General features: G+C 36.9%; 1 protein-coding gene across 37 annotated transcripts in view; it reads right to left on the bottom strand.

Annotated features, from left to right (window-relative positions):
• Svil (Supervillin) overlaps positions 1-22,048 on the bottom strand; it is a 1,126,087-nt gene that overhangs the window by 409,729 nt on the left and 694,310 nt on the right. Inside the window, exon 1 of one of the 37 annotated variants that reach the window (XM_073980368.1) lies at positions 6,530-6,659. The exons of the other annotated variants lie outside the window; for them this stretch is intronic. Coding sequence (XP_073836469.1) covers positions 6,530-6,555 — 26 coding nt within the window. The 5' untranslated portion in view covers positions 6,556-6,659. Of the gene's footprint in view, positions 1-6,529; positions 6,660-22,048 lie in introns of those variants that run through there. 37 annotated transcript variants of the gene reach the window in all.

The following is a 22,048-nucleotide window of genomic DNA, read 5'->3' as shown; positions in this document are numbered from 1 at the left end:
GGTACTTTTTTGTAGTTGGTTGTTTGCTTCAAATTTGATCGGTTTGATAGCTGTATAACAAAACTTGAGAACAAATTTTAAAAGAAATTTGACCATGGCGATTTTGGACTTGCAGATGAAGTTTGATGGATTATATGTGATCACAATTTTTGTTCTTTAAGACAAGAGCTACAACTTTGACCCTTTTTACATCAAAGCCTCAAACCTTTGGAGGCCTATAAACGCAAAAGTTGATGAGATACGAAAAAACTGCGAGACACGTGTCCTTTTTTTTTGGTTAATAATTTTCGTGTTGCACAGTGTTATTTTATTGATTTTTTTTTCGTTTGTACCGCATTGAAATAATCATTTGCGGCCCTATAAAGTATATATATTCTTGATATGGGTAAAATTCTGAGTCAATCTGTGCATGTCCGTCTGTTCGTCTGTGGTAATTTTTCTATCATCCACAAAACTGGAGATAGGACGCTGAACAACGTCTTTTGTTTGCAGGCATGTCAAGTTCGATGATAAGCAATATCGGTCCACGTTTTGGTATAGCCCCCATACAACGGTATTGCCCGATTTCAGGTATGTCAAAGTTTTTAGTCACATTTCGACACCAATAATCGTCAATATATGTATGGCCCCTATATAAGGATTAGGCCGGGGCGATTTAAAAACCTTAATGGGCCCTTCGCGTTTCTGATTCCTGGGTTTGAACTGAGCAAAAAAGTCCACTGGACCATATATCTACCGTGAAAATCGAGCCTCCCGATTTTGACTTTAAGTTTTTTATTGACGTTTTTTGGATATTTTGGCATATAACAGCCAAACTATTGAGATTTTTGATCCATCACAAAGACAAACATTGTAGCCAAAAGAGTAATTGAAAACTCTCTAATACATCGAAAAAGCATTGGAACGCTCCTTCAGGCAGTTTTGGCCTTAAGAATGTGCAAACCTTTCGGAAAATGTCGATAAATGACATTGTGCTACAAAATTTGACCCGAAAAAGGAATTTCTCATAATTTTCAAAATAAATATTGAACAAAACAAAAAAACATTATATTTTTGAAAATTATGAGAAATTCCTTTATAGTTTTTTTGTGGGTTTTTTTCAGACACAAACCACTATAACTTAGCCATTTGTTAACCGATTTAAAACAATAATAGCTTATTCAAAAGACATTATTCAACCCTTTAAAAGGAAGAAGGATCAAAAGAAATCCGTTGTGGAAAAAATAAGATATGCCCGTTTAAATTTGAAAATGTAAGAAACCCAGATTTTCACTAATTTTACCGTTATAAAAAAATGAAACGAAGTGACCCAAACGAAATAAAGGCATTGTCGTTGTCCATGGATGCCAACACGATATAATTTTGCATCAGAACACTTGAATATTTTTCGGGTCAAATTTTGTAGCACAATGTCATTTATCAACATTTTCCGAAAGGTTTGCACATTCTTAAGGCCAAAACTGCCTGAAGGAGCGTTCCAATGCTTTTTCGATGTATTAGAGAGTTTTCAATTACTCTCTTGGCTACAATGTTTGTCTTTGTGTTGGATCGAAAATCTCAACGGTTTGGCTGTTATATGCCAAAATATCCAAAAAACGTCAATAAAAAACTTTAAGTCGAAATCGGGAGGCTCGATTTTCACGGTAGATATATGGTCCAGTGGACTTTTTTGCTCAGTTCAATCCCAGGAATCAGAAACGCGAAGGGCTCATTAAGGTTTTTTTCCTTCCACACAAATCGCCCCACCCTAATAAGGATACCTCCCGATTCAGTATTTTGAAAATTTTATCTACAATTTTTAACCGAACTAGCTGTAATTTCACATTTGTGGTTTCTCTAAACTTCTCCACCAAAAATCGTCAACATAGGTCCATGTTTTGGTATCGCCCCAATATAACGGTAACTCCCGATTTTCGGTATTTTGTGGATTTTAGCTACAATTTTTAAACGAACTAGCTGTAATTTGACATTTGAGGTTCTCAGTGGTCACAAAACTTCTCCACTAAAATTCGTCAATATAGGCCCATATTTTGGTATGGCCCCCATATAACGGTACATTCCGATTTTCGGTATTTTGAGGGTTTTAGCTACAATTTTTAACCAAACTAGCTGTAATTTGACATTGGAGGTTCTCAGTGGTCCCGAAACTTTTTTTTTACCAAAAATCGTCAATATATAACGGTACCTTCCGATTTTCGGTACATTTTGTTTGCAGGCAGGTCAAGTTCGATGATGAGCATTATCGGTCCATGTTTTGGTATAGCCCCCATATAACGGTACCGCCCGATTTCAGGTATTTCAACGTTTTTAGTCACATTTTGACATTTGAGGTTCTCAGTGGTCACTAAACTTCTCCTCCAAAAATTGTCAACATAGGACCATGTTTCGATATAGCCACCCTATAACGGTACCTTCCGATTTTCAGAATTTTCAGAATTTTATCTACAATTTTAAACCGAACTAGCTGTAATTTGACATTTGAGGTTCTTAGTGGTCACTAAACTTCTCCACTAATAATCGTCAATATAGATCCATGTTTTGGTATGGCCCCCATATAACGGTACCTCCCGATTTTCGGTACCTTCCGATTTTCGGTATTTTTGTAGATTTTAGCTAACATTTTTAGCCGAACTGGATGTAATTTGATATTTGAGTTTCTCAGTGATCACGAAACTTCTTCACTAAAAATCGTCAACATAGGTCCATGTTTTCGTATAGCCCTCATATAACGTTGCCTCCCGATTTTCGGTATTTTGAGGGTTTTAGCTACAATTTTTAATTTGACATTTGAGGCTCTCAGTGATCACGAAACTTCTTCACTAAAAATAGTCAACATAGGTCCATGTTTTGGTATAGCCCCATATAACGGTACCTCCCGATTTTCGGTATTTTGTGGATTTTAGCTACAATTTTTAAACAAACTAGCTGTAATTTGACATTTGAGGTTTTCAGTGGTCACGCAACTTCTCCACCAAAAATTGTCAACATAGGTCGTCCATCTTTTGATATAGCCTCCAAATAAGCTTACCTTTCGATTTTCGATATTTAGAGAGTTTTAGGTACCATTTTTAACCGAACTATCTGTAATTTGACAATTGAGATTTTCCAATATTTTGAGGATTTTATCTACAATTTGTAACCGAACTATCTGTAATTTGACATTTGGGTTTTTAGTGGTCCCGAAACTTCTACACCAAAAATCGTCAACGTAGGTGCATGTTTTGGTATAGCCCTATATAACGGTACCTCCCGATTTTTGGTATTTTGCAGATTTTAGGAAAAATTTTTAACCAAACTAGCTGTAATTTGACACTTGAAGAGCTTAGAGGTCCCGAACCACCTCTCCAAAAAATCGTCAACATAGGTCCATGTTTTGGTATATCCCCTTATATAAAGTTTCCAACAGATTCTAGAAAGTTTTAGACACATTTTTGACCTAATTTAGGCATATGTGGTATACGTGGTCGAAAATCGAGAGGTATCGTTCTATGGGGGCTATATGAAGGCCTGCACCTAAAACGACAAATTTTAGGTAGACATTTTTTTGCCTCCAAGGAAGACTTAATACCAACTGTCAGCCATTTCGGCGTGATATAGAGGCCACAACCTTCAAAATACCGGAAATCGGGAGATATCCTTCTATGGGGTCTATATGAAGACGTGGACCTATACCAAGAAAATTCAGGTCTAAAGTTTTATACCCCCACGAAGACTTAATACCAAATAACAGTCATTTCGGAGGGATATTGAGGCCACAACCTTCAAAATACCAGAAATCCGGAGGTACCGTTCTATGGTGGCTATATGAAGACGTGGACCTATACCGACAAATTTCAGGTGGAAAGTTGTATACCCCCAACGAAGACAAAATGCCAAATTTCAGTCATTTCTGTGGGATATTGAGGCCACAACCTTCAAAATACCAGAAATTCGGAGGTACCGCTCTATGGGGGATATATGAAGACGTGGACCTATACCGACAAATTTCAGGTGGAATGTTGTATACCCCCAACGAAGACAAAATGCCAAATTTCAGTCATTTCGGTGGGATATTGAGGCCACAACTTTCAAAATACCAGAAATTCGGAGGTACCGTTCTATGGGGGCTATATGAAGACGTAGACCTATACCGACAAATTTCAGATGGAAAGTTTTATACTCCCAACGAAGACAAATTACCAAATTGCAGTCATTTCGGTGGCATATTTGGCCACAACCTTCAAAATACCGAAAATCATAGAGGTACCGTTCTATGGGGGCTGTATAAAGACGTGGACCTATATCGACAAATTTCAGGTGGAAAGTTTTATACTCCCAACGAAGACTTAATAAAAAATGTCAGCCAATTTAGTGTGATGGTGAGGCCACAACCTTCAAAATATCGGAAATCGGGAGGTACAGTTCTATCGGGGCTATATGAAGACGTGGACCTATGCGGACAAACTTCAGTTGTAAAGTTTCATACCCCTAACAAAGACTTAAAACCAAATTTCAGCCATTTCGGTGGGATGTTTAGACCACAAATCCTTGAATATATTTTTGGATATGCTCATTTTATACAAATATGTAAAAATATGCACGATATGCAAAATATGCAGAAATTTCTGGGCTTAATGCGTTTTATTTTGTAATAAAACGGTTTTCTGTCTAATCAGATTTTCTCTACGACCATCCTATGCATTTGCATAGGATTCCGCTGTCTAGTGGTAAGCTATGCGACACCAGTGTGGTATGCAAATGGTAGCGATACGTAAAGGAAGAATATTCAAACCTCCCTGAAAGACACCAGTGAACCTTGTTGACACTCTTGCAAAACAAAAGGCCGGTCTGTTGTAAGCTATGAGACGCCCGTAAGATATGCATGACCTTTCCCATGAGGAGATGACGAATTTACCGCCGCAACAAGATACAGGGTAAATCTCTGGATCAACGATCCTCTCAGGCAGGCCTGTAAGGATTTCGCACTGATTCAGTTGTGCAGAAAGTACAAATTGCAGCAAAAGAACGCCAGTTACTAAGACAATCGCACGATATCCAACAAATCCAGTAATTGTCGATTGGAACCGCTAAGGTCCAGCTAACACCAGTCTCCTGATTCTTTATAGACCCAGCCAGTCAAGGTTGCAGCATTTTTGAATCTGGACACAGCCAGGCCCGTTGGACTAAACCCGTTTCAAACAATGTGGTGTCGATATAGCCATGTCCGTCCGACTGTTTGTCTGGCTGGTGCACACGATAACTCTTGATAGAATCAAACGATTGGGTCCAAACTTTTGATCTCGTAAAATTTGTCCAATCACTGTTTAAGTTGGAAGATGGGTCATATCGGTGCACTATTTCGGGTACCTCACTCACACAAAAGCTAAATGTTTTCTGTACTAAACAACGAACAGGTTCAAGTTCGGACCATTTCTTAGTGTGGTACGTCCCACACAAAATTTCAAAATGTTTCGCACAAATCCAATTCATGGACATGTCGAAGATTGTGTTGACATTTTTTTCGGTTGTCTTCGCGGTCCCTATTATAGCATAATTTTTTTCGGGGCAAGTCCATACTTTTTAAGATAATGCCTCAAAAAAAACCCCCCTGCTGGCATTAAATGACGGGAGAGAACGATATTTTACGAATTGTGTAAACGGTTGGAACACGACACCACCACTCGTGTTTGTCTTAGTAACTGGCGTTCTTCTGCTGCAATTTGTACTTTCTGCACGACTGAATCAGTGCGAATACCTTACAGGCCTGCCTGAGAGGATCGTTGATCCAGAGATTTCCCCTGTACCTTGTTGCGGCGGTAAATTCTTCATCTTCTCATGGATATGGTCCACTGGTGTCATACGGAGGCTCTATGCATATCTTACGGGCGTCTCCTAGCTTACAACAGCCGGCTTATTGCTTTGCAAGAGTGGCAACAAGGTTCTCTGGTGTCATTAGTATACACCCTGTTGTAGTCCTCAGGACGGCATTCAGGGAGGATGGAATATTCTTCCACTACGTAGCGTTAACATTTGCATTCCATAACGTACACTCACTTAGAAACCTTCGTGAAGTTCCAATTGGTGCCGAATTCAACATTTGCCCTTAAGTGCAGTTTAAGGGCTGTTCAAGAATTACACTATGCTACACGAAAATTATTCAGGGATTCTGATGCACAAATTCGTTTTTGTTGGATTCGATGGAAGACAAAAATACATTTGGTTTCCTTGGGTCACTTGGTTTTTTGGTTTTATAACGGTAAATGTAGAGGAAACGAGGTTTCTTAGATTTTCAACTTTAAACGGGCATAACTTATTTTTTCCTTACTCCGATTGACAAAGCTGATTGATATTTTTTTACTTAAAACGTGCAACAATAAAAAAATTTGAGATTTCTTTGGTAGAATTATACAACCGTAGCATGTTGGAGGTACATTTTTGGATCATTTTAATACTCTCTTTAAAACGTGTATTATGTAGTATCGTTACAAGCCACAACACCTCTGTTTTGTATTCATAAACTATTTTTAGGGAAATAATCAAAATTATTTACCGTTTCCTAAAGTACGCCGAATGCATTGTTGTTTCGATTTCGATGTGTGTTTTTCCACTCACAGAAAAATACAATTCCAAAATAAAATTTCCAATGTTAACTGAAAAAAACTACAGCGACCACCCTCAACAAGGCTTATGTAAAAACTAAAACTACAATTGATAAAAACAACTACAAAAAGCGGTGCAAAAATTTTCGTTTCGATGCATTGAACATTGGTAGGGTGGAGGTGGTGGTGGATGGATGATATGATGGTTTTTCGTTCCCTTATGTCCAATTTGCCTGGCAGCCTACTTAATCGAACGGCCACTAGTATTTAGGTATATAGATAGGTAGCCGAGCGGTTAGGTGTCTTTGAAACACAACAACTTGTTAACATGACTGGTAATGTTTGTATGTTTGTTTTTCTTGGAAGACCATAATCATAAAACAATAAACTTAAAATACAATGACAATAAGAACAATAACACGGCAAGCGAGAAATACAACTTTTGAGAATGGCCTAAAAACTGTGAAAACCAAAGACAGGCAGGAAAACCAACGGGGTCTTACATTTCATAAATGTTCATACATATATACATAGTTTTCTTTTTCTTTAGAAGGGTAGGTGGCGTAAGAAGGTGTTAGTGTGCCACTAGCCCAATAAGCACTAATTAGGCATTATTGTATTCACACTAAAAACGTATTACACTTTTTGCTTGCTTGCTAGGCTTGCAGGTAGAATGCCACACATGTATTGATAAGATGGCGGTGAACTTTGTGTGACAGTGGAAATTTGATACAATAAATATTTTTTTAAACTAGTCAAGCCTATGATGTATTGAGGTCAGCGATAGCCGGAAGGGTTTTGCAAAAGTTTAGCGCCATACACATCCTGCTAGCGAAAGCGATGATACATATGTACATAGTAATGAACAGGACTGATCAGCTTTAACTTAAGTGAAGTCTATCAGGACAATCATGAATATTTCCTTTGGAATTTGTCGCACGGAAAATAATTTTAAAAAGTTGATTTTTTTTATAATTAAGTTTTTGTCGACCTTTGATCATTTTATTATTTCTGTACTTTTTGTTCGGCTTTAGGTCCTCTTTTCAATAAAACAAAATTCTATTTGCTTTTATTTACTTTGTTTATTTCCAATATTTCGGACGTCTTCGACGACCATCATCAGGGATCTTTTTTGATTAACATAAAAACAAGAATATTAATTATATAAATTAATAACAAAATTACAAAACAATATTTACTTTTTGGTTTTTATTCAACTAACAACAACTTTCATCCAATGTGACTGGTGGTGTTGAACTGAAGTTTTTCTCATTTTTCTGATGTTTTTGGATGACGTTTCGATAAATTTGTGCACAGTGTTCTGTGTCTGACTTATAGTTTATTCTTTTTTCTGTGGGAGTATTTATTATATGGAGCATTTCCAATATATATCGACGTTTATAATTGTCCTCCTGAGTCAAGATTTTGACGTCCTTAAAATTTGGTGTGTGACCTGTTTTGGAACAATGTGCTGCCAAAGCAGTTTTTTGTTCAAGTGGTTTGTTTTTGGCCTTTTGATCAGACTTGTGGCCACTGAGCCTGGTTTTTAATTTTGATTTTGTTGTGCCAACATATACCATTTGGCATATGTTGGACTTGTCTCCATCACATTCTATCTTGTACACTAAATTAGATTTTTCATCGTTTGATATTTTTGATTTTGTGTTGCTGAAAAACTTATTGTTTGTGTTAGTACTTTTTAAAGCTATTTGGTACTGTTCTTTGTTGTACAAATTGGAATGATTTTTTTTTAAATCAGTATTTTAAAACTTTGAAAAATACTAGAATCACTTAATTATGGAATATTTTCGCTGAATTGACAAAAATATTTGCTTTTTGGACATAAATATGAAAATAAAGAAGTAAGAACGAATGGTATTGAAGTAAAATGGAACAATTATATTCCTTTCGTTTATGAAGAAGACTTACTAAAAATTTCACCAATTTCGATAAAACAATGTCACTAACCTTCAAGAATCATTTCGATAAACGTCGATCTATACCGACAAATTTCATATGGAATGTTTTATACTACCTCAAATCAGGACTAAATACCGAATTTCAGCTATTTCGGAGGAATACTGAGGCCACAACCTTCAAAATACCGTAAATCGGGAGATACCGTTCCATGGGGGCTATATGAAGGCGTGGACCCATACCAACAAAATTCCGGGGGGAAAGTTTTATACCCCAACGAACACTAAGTACCAATTTTCAGACATTTTGGTGTGAAAATGAAGCAAATTACAAGGCTCTATCTTAAAAATTGCGAGCTGTATCTTGATTTCAACAGACGGACAGACGGACATGGTTATATCGACTTACGATTTTACACTGATCAAGAATATATATACTTTTTCGATGTGTTACAAACGGAATGACAAATTTAATTATACCCTCCATATTATGGTGGAGGGTATACAATTTTTTAAATTGGGGAAAGGGAACAAATTCCGCACGGAATTTTTATTCATATTTTTATTGATCTCAGGTGGATACTGAACTCTCTATTGTTTCACACATATGAACTATACTAAACGTGGATAGAGGTGCCGCCATTGGGAAAAATAGGTGTATACACTTGATACGATTAAAAATTTACTCCATCGAAATGGTAATATGTTGTTGTTGTAGGAACGCAAATATGTTCGTTCGAATATTATTGTAATCAATTCCGGCATTTACACTGTATCTTGTACTGCCTGCGCAGCTGCATCAGTGTGAATGCTATTCAAGCTTGCCTGATAAACTAGTTGATCTAGAGATTTTCACTTGTACCTTTACATCTCTCTCCAGATCATGAAGACTTTTCCTGAGTGCTTGGGTGGGGGAAGCTTGTCTACTAGATAGTAACAGGAATGCTCACGGAGGTAACAACCTAGCAGGTACTGCATCGACAACATCCTCAAGGAGATGGTCCATTGGTGTCATAAGGATGCAGTCCTCAGTACGAAATTTTGATAGGTTTCGGCCAGTGACTTGAGGACCTTGTTCCTACTTCTGATCTTGTCGCAAATAGCTTGGTTTGCGCAGACGTCTTAAACATGCTATCGAACATTACACACAATATTTTGGTGTAGTTTATGGTCGGAATGAGTAGTCGCCCATGTGGTTAGCATTGTGGCTGTGGATTTAGCAGCGGATATTTTTATATTCCTTAGATGAAAGTCAGCTATGTAGACATTTAACCTATCATATATGTCGTCGACGTTTATTAAATCTGGAGGTTGTGGAATTTCAGAAATGTAGAGGTTAAACAGTTCCGGAGGTATCTTCCCGCTTTGGGGAACTCCCTGTGTTTAACTTTACGGTTCTTAAGGCCTGAGTACATAAGCTGCCTTGCCTGCTTGCCTTGCTTGCTTCTAATAAAAGAATAAAAAAGAAAAGGGCAATCTAATTCGAAATTGGCTCGGCCTTCTTTAATCTTCAGGCAAGCAAGACAACCAGTCGAGGCAGCTTATGTACCCAGGCCTTTATTTCTGAATTCTACAAACGACTGCTGTCCAAACATATATTTGATTATACAACGTTTCAAATAGATTTATGGAGAAGATTTTGGCCAGTAAGATTTACCTCTACTGACATGATTTTCGTGCCAACTTTCCAGGCAACTCGTACAATATGGGTGGCTAACGATACGATAACGCACAGTTAACTCCCGAAGGATCATCCGATTTAATCCAAACATTGCGCAGGTAATATTTTGGCGAAAATTAGATCAAGTTCAAACTTTGGTTACTCCTTCGTGTACCTACCTACCTTACAAAAGATAAAAATTGTTCGCTTTAATTGTGCGAACAATAAATCTGAAAGGTGTATCTGATTTAGTCCAAACTTCTCATATCGTAATATTTATTCCAGACAAATGTATGTAGATCAGGTTCATATATGGATTATTATATCAGTCCACATTTTTGGGTCTAAAATTGTGTTAAAATTTTAATTTCAATTCTGGTCGTTTATAACTTCTTATGTTTCTATATAAAAACTCAATTCTGGTCCATTATATAGGCCATATTTTCATATATAAAATCCTCCTTTCTCTCGCGTACAAGACTCCCTTCTGTCCGTCAATAAAAAAGTTCTTCTTGCATAAGACTCCTTTCTGTTCCTAAAAAAACTCCTTTCTTGTCGCACTCTAAGGTGGCCTTTGGGTGTCTATAAAGCCCCCGCCCGTTAAAATTTAATCCAAACATTTAACCAGAGAGTAAAAACAAAAACTATCATCACAATTAGAGGAAAATCCTCTATCGGAACTTATGCAAGGTATTGGTTAAGGAAGAAGAGACAAATATAACCAATTACCTTACCTTAGATCTCTTCAGAAGGTAAGTACTTCGGCACCATTATGGACGACCACCAATTAACGTGGAAAAGAAATGTTGAGGAACACACCTAAAGAGGTCTTCTGCAATAATTCCATTGGCAATAAAATTTTTCATCGGGAAATCTCGCTAATTTTTAACTTTCGAAATCCCCTGTATATCCCGGGTTTTCTCGGGAAATTCTATACACTTAAAACGGTCTGTACGAGGTCTGATAAAAAGCCGTTATTTAAATTAAGTTTTTGAAAGATGAAAAAGTCAGCTGGGCCATGCCCGGCGGTTTTAAAAATCCTAATTATCAAGAGCTCGGGATTGAGACCACAGGTCATCATCCATTGGTGTGTGGTGAAATACTTTGAACAAAACTCAATATCTACGTAAACTAAATAGCGTCCAATGTAATAACAGACGTTGCGAAGACCATTCCACAGACTGCCCTCAATAGATATCCAGCCACTAGATCTCGTAGTATGCACAAAAGTGCACTTCGACTCAAAGAGATACCTTTAATGCGAAAAAGATCACGCTGCGACCCTATGACGAATAGAACTACCATCGGTTGGGCAATCCCACGGCAGAGAGTTTTGTCGTACCGGATTGACTCAAAAGCATAGTGTTTCGGTCAGCGGCTGCCAACACAGCATAAAACCTATGCTTCTATAGGGTTCGGGAGGAAATCATCAAATTTACACATATTGCACAGAGAGGCCTGAAGCCGATGACTACCTTCGTCGATAGTCAAGCGACCCTTATATAACTCAGATTCCACCCTATCAAGTCTGTGGCATTTTTGCGTTGCAATGACGATTTAAGGCCTTAAAAATCAATAATAACTTAATGTTGGGTCCCGGTACATTACAAAATTGAATGAAATGGAATTTCGGTCCCGTCGCGAATCGGAGTCACCCGATGTTGGAATCTATAACAAGGTCATGAAACCCTTGGGCATTGGGGCTGGTTGAAAAACGCTATCGGGATAGCTAGATTTGGCACAACGAAGCCAGCTACAAGGTTTCCAAGCCAATTTTGCCAATTATCACCAAACCCAAAACAAGACCCAATGGCTGTCAAATATTCACAACCAAGAGACTACAAATCATGGGTGAACAAAACATCCAATATTTTACAGCCTTGTGTGAAACCTATTTTATATTGAATTTTCTATATTTAATTTTTTTTTAAATGTTTTAAATTTTTTCTTGTTTTTCTTTTTGGATTTTTATAGTTTATTTATTGGGTTTTGAATATTTTGATGAAAAATACTAAAAAATTCAAAAGTTTAACTTTGACCTTAAATTCCTCTGTTTCACCGGAAAAAATTATGAAAATATATCTATCCGATTATGTAGGCATTTTGGCCAGGAAAGGGTTTGTTTGAACCACTGTGCGGTGTTTGCTCTGTCCATGTAATGCTTTACTTTTAACCTTTTGGTACATCGGCAACAAAACAGTAATAGTTTGCGGTTATATCCAGTTATATCAGGACATTTCTTGGAACGCTTTGAGTTTTTAGCACATGTGGTTTTGGGGTCTCAATTACAACGTTATAATTGTTTGAGGAAAGAGCATACATCCCGATATAGAAGAGAAGAAGAGCCCTTCTGTTAGAAACATATGTTTCAATTATATTTAAATAATTTATAGGAAGGAAATTATATCCACGTAGATTGTGAAAACCACAGAATTATTTGTTGCTTCACAAACTGTAGCCCCAATAGGAAAATACCTTCAAAAATGAAGAACTGAGCAGACAATCTTAAATGTAGACACATCTAATGTCAGAAAACATTTGAATTAGGTTTATATTTGAAATTTGTATTAGACATAATCTTGACCTAAGCCTAATACCCCTGCTATTAGGTTCAAACTTTTACTAAACGCCACGTAATTAGCTTGAAAACGAAAGTTATTGAATATACACTCACCATAAGTATAAGTATGTATGTATATACAAAAGTTATGCATGTTAAAATATAATGAGCAAATAATAAATGAATAGTTTGAGTATTCTTAAGTAGATATTCGTATATTTAAAAATATAAACACCTATTCTAAATATAGATGTGTGTAAACAATTGAAAAACAATTGCAATTTACAGTGTGGACATACAAACGAACATACATATTTTCTTTTGTAAACCTTGAATAGTTCTTTGTCATATCCCATACAATGCCGGCATTTTGAGGAGAATTATTATTTGTAAACATTATGATATTAACAAATAAGAAAAAAAGAAGAATGGCCAATAAGGCCTAACATAATTGCAAAGGTAGGGTCTATGCGTAAATGAAACCAATACATGTTTGTATAGGCTACGAACATTTTCTGAACAAATGGAGAATATTATGTTTCATCGTTTGCGGCAATATTGTCTCTATGTTACATACAAATGTATGTATTTAACAATTATTAAACTTTCATAAATTTATAACAACAGTATATACTCAGAGTAAAATAATGAATAGCAAATTAACTTTGTTTCAATTTGTTCCAGTTACTGAATTTAAACAATTTACAACTGTTTTCATTGAAGTTCATTGTATGAACTGAACATGTTTGTACTAATGTTGTTGTTGCTGTTGTCATTTTCCCTTAAAATTGTATTTTTATTGTTGTAAATACCACTAATTACACACTGGTATACATACATATGTTTATGTGAATTATTAAATTATTGTGCAAATTCTATGCTTAAAAATTATTATTAACAAACTAAAAAAAGCATTTCTCTTTCCGTTGCAAAAAGAGAAAAACAGGGCTAGTATTTTTTATCAACAAATGCTAGCGGTATTTTGGCCTATTCATCATCATTGCGGTTGGCTGGTCTGTCATCTGTATTTATAATCATGCCAAAGTGGGAGGTTGGTTGGTTGCTTGATTTCAATTTTTTTTTTCTCTCGCTACAACAAATGCGAAAACTTCCGGTCATGAGATATGCTAATTTGGACATAATTTAAATACGCACGTCCATATAATTTGTGGTTGTTTCGTTATGGTTTCGTTTTTTAAACTAATGTGAATAATTTTGACATGATAAAGGTTGGACATTTTTTGAAGTGCGTGGCATGCAAAAAAAAAAAACATTACATATATATTTAAAATGTATGTATGTATTTTAATTGGGAAAACAAAATTATATTAATCATGATGGGCTTACAACCATCAATTTCTCGATTTCATTCCATTCCATTCCTTTAAATACCTTTCCCACAAAAGTTGGAAAATATTCGAAAATTTTGTACCGACGATTTACGATTAACGGATTTGGTCCATACTTTTCACATCGTAATTTTTCTACGAGAAATAGATAAGGCTTGAATATGGAATATATATGTCCACTCCTTCAGGTACCTCCCACACAAAATTTCGAAAAAATGCACTTTAAGGCCTGCTTTCGAATGTATTCACATGTATTCACTACTCCCACGATGGTGGAATTTTTTTCAAGTCCATACTTCCTGAGAAAATAGCCCAAATGCTGTAAAAATCCCTATGGCACTATGCGTAAAATAACTCTCGAACGGATCAACCGAGTCGATCCAAAATTTGGCCTTCGTAATATTTAGTCCAAACTAAGTTTAAGTTCAAAGACTTGTACTATCGGTGTGCACCTTCCGCTACCTCCACCCACCCCCAAAAATTAAAAAATGTCACTATAATAGTACCCGCTTAAACCTGCTGAACGGAGCAACCGTCCAAACCTTGGATCTCCTAATATTTTGTCCAAATGTAGTTTTACTTCAGAAATCGGTCTCGTCCTTAGGGTACCTCCCCCACAACAGTTCAACATTTTTGTTTAGGCGCAGTTTAGGATCTGTTCGAAGAACCTTTAGAAAATTATACCGATGCTAATCTTTGTGGTCTTGTTTAAGCGATTTTATGTTTTTCGTGTGCAAGTGCCATGTTTCCTGACATCGTGGCCCAAAACTTCTAAGTTATTCGGTGAAATGACTGGTGGGCACAGAAAGGAATGAATCCCGAAATAAGATCCACTTCCAAAATGAACTATGTCGGTACATTTATTCAAGTACATCCTCCGTAACACTTTTTTGTCGGCAAATTTCAAAAAGGGCTACAAAATCCGTAATCTCTAGACTCGATATTGTCGATAATAAATGGACGTTTCATTTCACTCAGGCTGAGGGTATATCTCTGTCGACAAAGCCGACTGATACTTTTTTACTTGTTTACAACCTCGTATCCCTTTATCATGTTTTGATGAGTTGTCCTCTGCGTTATATGCCTAAAATTAGTACGCTTTTTGAAGACAAAAAGCGTCTGGTCATAGAGGACTTAGATGCTCACCATAAGCCTTCTGTCCGAGGTAAGTGATGCGAGTGCAGTGATGGTTCCACATTTTGAAGTTTGGAGTTTACCACATCACCATTGTGGCAATCGGTCTGATAACCTATCCGCTAACTGTCATTTCGCTTAGCTCAGACTGCCTTCTTGCCATCGTCTTCGTTAACAGACTACCCGACTCATAACCTCTGACCGTACTTTACTGAACAATGGATAATTTGAATTGCCAAGGGTTCAGAACTTACCAATTACCGCTTCAGATAGCTGCAGATTCGACGAGCGATCTTGCATATGTCATCCGAAACGCGAAGTCATCCCAAGCGTTGGGCCCCCATAGAATCTTAATGGTAATGGATAAGCAACTAGACAAAACCGAAGTATTTGACAAGTGTCCGCAATTTAATTCTAGCAAGTTTACAGGTTGAACCCTGAAGTTCGATTCTCTAACTCATTTTTTGAGTTACCGACAATTGTCGGTAAAATTAAAATGCTTATAATTTCGGTAATTACCGATGTTTTTCGGTACGTTAGCAACGAATAAAAAGCAGTCGTAAAGTTCTACCGATAACAAGAGTGTTGTCAACTCTTATTTGAACTTTTAATTCATAATTTTGCGTTTTAATTTTACCGATTTTTGTCGGTAACTCAAAAAATGTGTTAGAGAATCGCGCTACTGAAGACCCAAGAGTTAGTGAACTTACAATTGAACTCAACAGGCTAGTATGCGAGCATAAGCGGAAAAACGGCGAGATCACCTGAAGCAATGGAACATTGGATCAGGATTAAGTAAATTGTGGTCAATGGATAAATCACTTTTGAACACGGGAAATAAGGCCGATATAACGGTTGTTACTTCTAACGGCGTTACAGTGACAGATCCGTAGAGGCGCGAGTGTAATGTTAGCCGGCCATTTTCAAAACACGTGATAGGGTCAAGAGGAGTTTGCTAATAATGCTTAGGCAGCTGGATGAACCCGGAGTTGAGTACTTACAAGTGTCCTCAACCTATAGTTAGCCACCCATATTGTTCCAGAAGCCTGGAAAGTGAAAGGGTGCCAGCAGAGGTGAATCTTATAAGCCGATTTCCTTCCTTTCGCCAATAGCGATGATTCTAGAGACACTACTACTCCGCATAATGAGAGGTTGTAGTCCAGTTACCCAACATCAGCACAAATTCCGGATAAGGCACAGGACAACTGCATTATATGCCATATCTGCACCTATCAATCGACCGTGCCATAGAACAGCGATGGTGACTCTTGACCCATCGAAGGCCTTTGATGTCGTCAACCATGTTAAGCTGTTCGAGAAAAAACTTTCCTCTGGAACTGTTTAACCTCTACCTTTCTCAAATTCCACCCTCTCCGGACGGCAAAGAGACCGCAATTATACGCATAATTGTTGTTCATAGCTGACTTAGTCCAGTTCTTCCATCTAAGGAATATGGAAATATTCGCTTCTCAATCTACTGCCACACTGTTCACCACAACCTGGACGGCTGAAAGGCACTCCACTAGGCCGGTGCAATTTGTATGGAAGGAAAAAAATATTAACGGGCGCCTGGAGTTTCTGATTCTTGGGATTGTACTGAGCAAAAAAGTCTACTAGACCATATGTCTAAAGTGAAAATCGAGCCTCCGGATTTTGAGTTGAAATTTTTTATGCACGTTTTTTGGATATATTTGCATATAACAGCCAAACCATTGTGATTTTCGATTCAACACAAAGACAAAAATTATAGCCAAGACAATAATTACGAACTCTCTGGTACATCTCAAAAGCATTGGAATGCTCCTTTAGGCAGTTATGGCCTCGAGAAGGTGCACATTTTTGGGAATGGGATAAATGACACTGTGCTACAAAATGGGACTCAAAGTCAGTGGGTGGAAAAATCCTTTTGAGAATACATCTCTTCAGTCAAATCGAATGGCGATCTTTTTATAGAATAGTTCATCCCTCTAACTCAATTCCTTTCATGTCCTTTATACGTCCTAAATTTTTGAAGAATAGTTGGATGCTGTAAAATCTCGTATTGTGGTACTTTTACTACGATTCAAGAAATAAAGGACGAAAAGGACATGGAAGGAATTGAGTTAGAGGGATGAAATACTTTACAAAAAGATTCGCCATTCGATTTTACTAAAGACATGTAATCTCAAAATGAAGCTACAATAACGCTTAACGGAGATATAACGTTATTTTCTCACAAAATAAGGGGCCAACATTAAACCATTTATCACGCGATATCTAAGAAACTTGACCTACGGTAAAAATTTCCTTTTGGATTCTTAGCACTTAGCAAGGGCTTTCATCTCCAAAAGGAATTTTCCACCCACTGACTAAGTCCCATTTTGTAGCACAGTGTCATTTATCGATATTTTCCCAAAAAATGTGCACCTTCTCGAGGCCATAACTGCCTGAAGGAGCATTCCAATGCTTTTGAGATGTGCCAGAGAGTTCTTAATTATTGTCCTGGCTATAATTTTTGTCTTTGTGTTGATTCGAAAATATCAATTGTTTGACTGTTATATGCAAAAATATCCAAAAAAACGTGGATAAAAAACTTCGAGTCAAAATCCGGGGGCTCGATTTTCACCGTAGACATATGGTCTAGTGGACTTTTTTGCTCAGTACAATCCCAAGAATCAGAAACTCCAGGCGCCCGTGATGGTGTTCAAATCGCCCCACCCTACCCTACCCTCCACTGATATTTCCGATAAAATCAGAAGTATGAACAAAGTCTACAATCGCTGGACGGCAGCACTAGGGGTGCTAAAAGTAATAAGCCCTTTTGATTTCTTATAAACAATACGCCGGGCTGTAAGCTATAATAAGCTACGGGACGGCAGTGCGGTATGCAAATGTTAGCGCTACGTAGCGGAAGAATGTCCAAACCTTCGAGAATGCTGCCCTGAAAACTAGGTTGGGGTGCCTCCACATCGCGAAGATTTTAGAGGTGCATCAGCACAACAAGATGTTGTCGATGCAGTACCTGCATGGATGTTACCGCCGTGAGCATCCTTGAAACGATCTAGTGGACAGGCTTCCCCTGTCTAGGCACATCAGGAGAGAGAGAGAGATCCAAACGTATAAATGAGAACCAGCCTATCAAATATTAGACCCGAATTGACAGTACGATATCCAAGATATGCCTCCTGCGAATGGAATGTAAAGGCTCTGGATTTCGTCCAAACATATGTGGGGTCCAAAATCATAATTTCGATGAGGCATATTTTTAATTCTATTAAGGTGTGTAAAAATTTAAATATGGGATGGGTTAGCGCCTACTGCGACATCTTCGTTGTCTGTCATCCTACGCCAACCTACTAGTCTTAGTCTTTTGTTTACAGATAAGAAGCGGAGAAGTTTGCATTATAATTAGAATTTGTCTACCCCCTTCACAAAAGGGTTTTCCGATTTCGACCTCAATAAGCTTTTATTAGGCGAGACCGAACGGTGTGTCTTAAGACACTACCAACAGAGAAGCTCTATCTACATGACTGAAATACTCAGGAAACTTGGCAAACATTAGGTTGAGTGGATTGAAATGTTATGTTGTCTGGCCTGGGAATCGAAACCGGGTGCTCTCTGCTTCCACTTGCATTGGGATAACACCCAAAGGCATTCATATTATATATGAATATATTTCGTTGTGTTACATTGATTTTGATTGTCGATAGGAACATAATTTTGAATTATATAACGTGTAAATCACATTGCAGTATAAAAAATGTCATAAATGTATTAGAAATGGAAATGAAATCTTATTTTTATTATCGTTCCCAAAGCACAACCAAATGAATCACCACGGCATTCCACATTCTAAATATATCGCACATGTCTCTCACCAATAGGTATGGAATTATAGAATTAGGGACAACATATCCACGTGCCTATATTTAGTCGAAACATGAAGGCAATAAACTTTTATAACGTTTGGATGGAGACACAAGACAAAAAATAAAACAAAATTCATACGACTTCCTATTTTTGTGATATAAATACTTTACGAACAGGGAAATTGATTTTTGGGATGAAAAAAATTTTAAAGTTTTCTATAACTGTTAGTTGTTAAAAGGTAAATGGAATGTTTCACTATGAAGATTCAAATTCTAATTCTTTCGAACTACCAACAAACTCCTCTCATTGAAGAAAAATGTTGTTTAATTGAAAACAAAAAATGAATGAAATATGTTTTAAACAACAAAAGCTTGGTAGCAGTTCGAACGAATTTGAATTCGAATCGTCTTAATGAAACAGGTCATACGCAATTTTGCACGATATTCAAGGTATTATTTACTTTTGTTGTCACCACTTCCTTGAAATAATTTAAGATTCAGTCAAGCCAATTGCATTGCCCACTTTTAAAATCACAAGTTCTTAAAACAAAAACATTATTTCCAAATTCTCCATCAAATTAAATGCTTTTCCTTAACCATTCAAAACTAATGTTTTAAAAATTTTTGAATTTTCAAATAAAAACAAAAAAAAAAAAAAACATATTTTCCAATTCCCGCCCTATTCATGCTGCCGCTGTTGCCTTTCCATTCTTTTTAGTTTGAAAATCCAACGACAAGAGCAACTGATTGCAGTTTGGTTTATTTTTATTTGGAATGACATCGTATTGAAAATCAACCAAGAAGAAGGCGAAGGAATGAAATAAAACAAACGTTTTGGATAAACGCCAGACAAATATACAACAACATCATCAGCCCATTTTGTTGTTGCATTTGGCGTTTCACTTTTGGGAATTTCGAAGGCTTTACGCCGCAACCAAATAATTTTCTTTTCGCGTGAATAAGTCGCATTGTGTTGTTGTCATCGTTTGATTTGCTTTTGTTTTTGTCTTTTTTTTTTGCTTTTATTTCAAAAGGAAATTTTGCTAATTTTAGAATTGCTTTTGGGCAACTTATTTATAATCTCTTTTGAGTTTTCATTTGTTTTTCACATTTAATTAGATGAATTTCTTTTAAATCTATCGAACGAACATCTGTTCGATATTTTATGTATTAAAAGAGAAATATTTTGTGTTAAAGCCAAATACCGCAAGATAGAGAGCCTTCTATCTATGGACACGGTGAGCCTTAACTAATTTTAAATGGAAGGTGCTTACACTCGGAAGTTTTTGCTGATTCTGAAACTACATGAAACAAAAAAAATCGCCGGAGGGATTTTAAAATAAATCGCGATTTAAGTTCACATTTTTAGGGGTTCTTTAGGTTTTCACGATTTTGCTTGGAAACCGCGAGTTCTATGTAAATGGCACTCAAGCAAATGTTGTAGCAGAGAAAATTCTCCACAAGATTGGCCTTTATGATATTTTCGTATATTTTACCGTTTTTAAGATATGGAAGTTCAAATTGGGACAATGCACTGACTGTATCGCCCCCTTATAAAACAATATCATGCACAGTGTCCCTTAACTAACTTTTAATGAAAACGGCTTACACATGGGATGTTTTTGCGGATTCTGAAACAGCAATGTTCATAGATGAGAAAAATAAAAAAAGAGACAAAATCGCCGGAGGGATTTTTAAAAAAATCGCGATCAAAATTCACAATTTTAGGTTTTTTTTTGGTTTTCACGATTTTGCTTGGCAACCGCAAGTCGTATCGAAATGAGTCTAAAGAAATTGTTATAGCTGTGAAAATTCTCTACAAAACTGACCTTTAGGTTCTTTCGTAGGTCTTACCATTTTTGAGATATAGAGGTTCGGTTCAAATTTTTAGGTTTTTATCTTAAGTCTTCAAGATTTTGCTTGGAAACCGCAAGTCATATCAAAATGGAAATAAAGAAAATGTTGAAGCTGTGAAAATTCTCTACAAGACTGGATAATTTATTTTTTCCTACGTTGTGCCATTTTCGAGATATAAAAGTTTTATTTGGGAAATTGCAGTAATGACATTGATTTATAAGGAAGCGATACAGTCAGTGCATTGTCTCAATTTGAACTTCCATATCTTAAAAACGGTAAAATATACAAAAATATCATAAAAGCCAATCTTGTGGAGAATTTTCTCTGCTACAACATTTGCTTGAGTGCCATTTACATAGAACTCGCGGTTTCCAAGCAAAATCGTGAAAACCTAAAGAACCCCTAAAAATCGGAACTTAAATCGCGATTTATTTTAAAATCCCTCCGGCGATTTTTTTTTGTTTCATGATATTTCTCATCTATGAGCATTGTAGTTTCAGAATCAGCAAAAACTTCCGAGGTGTAAGCACCTTCCATTTAAAATTAGTTAAGGCTCACCGTGTGGACTAATCGAATACCATTCATGCTAACGAGGGTATATACACTTTCATACGGGCAAAATGTGCCTCATCGAAATAACGGTTTTAGACCCCAAATATGTTTGGAGGAACTTCGTTTCAAACAATTTGGAGTCGATTTCGCCATATCCGTCCGTCTGTCTATATTATTCCTTCCAAATATGTGTATATTGGGTTCCAATATGGACTGTTCCGGTCCACTCCTTCAGGTACATCCCACATAAAATTCATGTAAAGTGAAGTTTAAGAGCTCCTCTCGGATCGTTTCGAAAATTTGTTCAGTAGGTTGCCCTTGCGGCTCTCTTTTCGACGGTACAATTTTTTGGGCAAGTCCATACTTCCTGAGATATTGGTCTAAAAGCTGCAAGAAACCCTGACGGCACCAACCAAGATGTCAAATCCGCAGGATAATTCTCGCAGAGAGTTTCTGATTGGTGCAGACTTTGTACATCGTATTATTTCATCCAGTCATGTATCAGGTTGGAATATGGACTATATCGGTCCACTCCTTCGGGTAACTCCCACACAAAATTCGGACAATCCCGCGACGGCCGGTTCTATGTACCGG

This window comes from Musca autumnalis, unplaced genomic scaffold (assembly GCF_047663935.1).
Source record: "Musca autumnalis isolate F117 unplaced genomic scaffold, ASM4766393v1 scaffold_4, whole genome shotgun sequence".
In the NCBI taxonomy this organism is placed as follows: domain Eukaryota; kingdom Metazoa; phylum Arthropoda; class Insecta; order Diptera; family Muscidae; genus Musca; species Musca autumnalis.
This window is presented reverse-complemented; position numbering and strand designations above follow the sequence as displayed.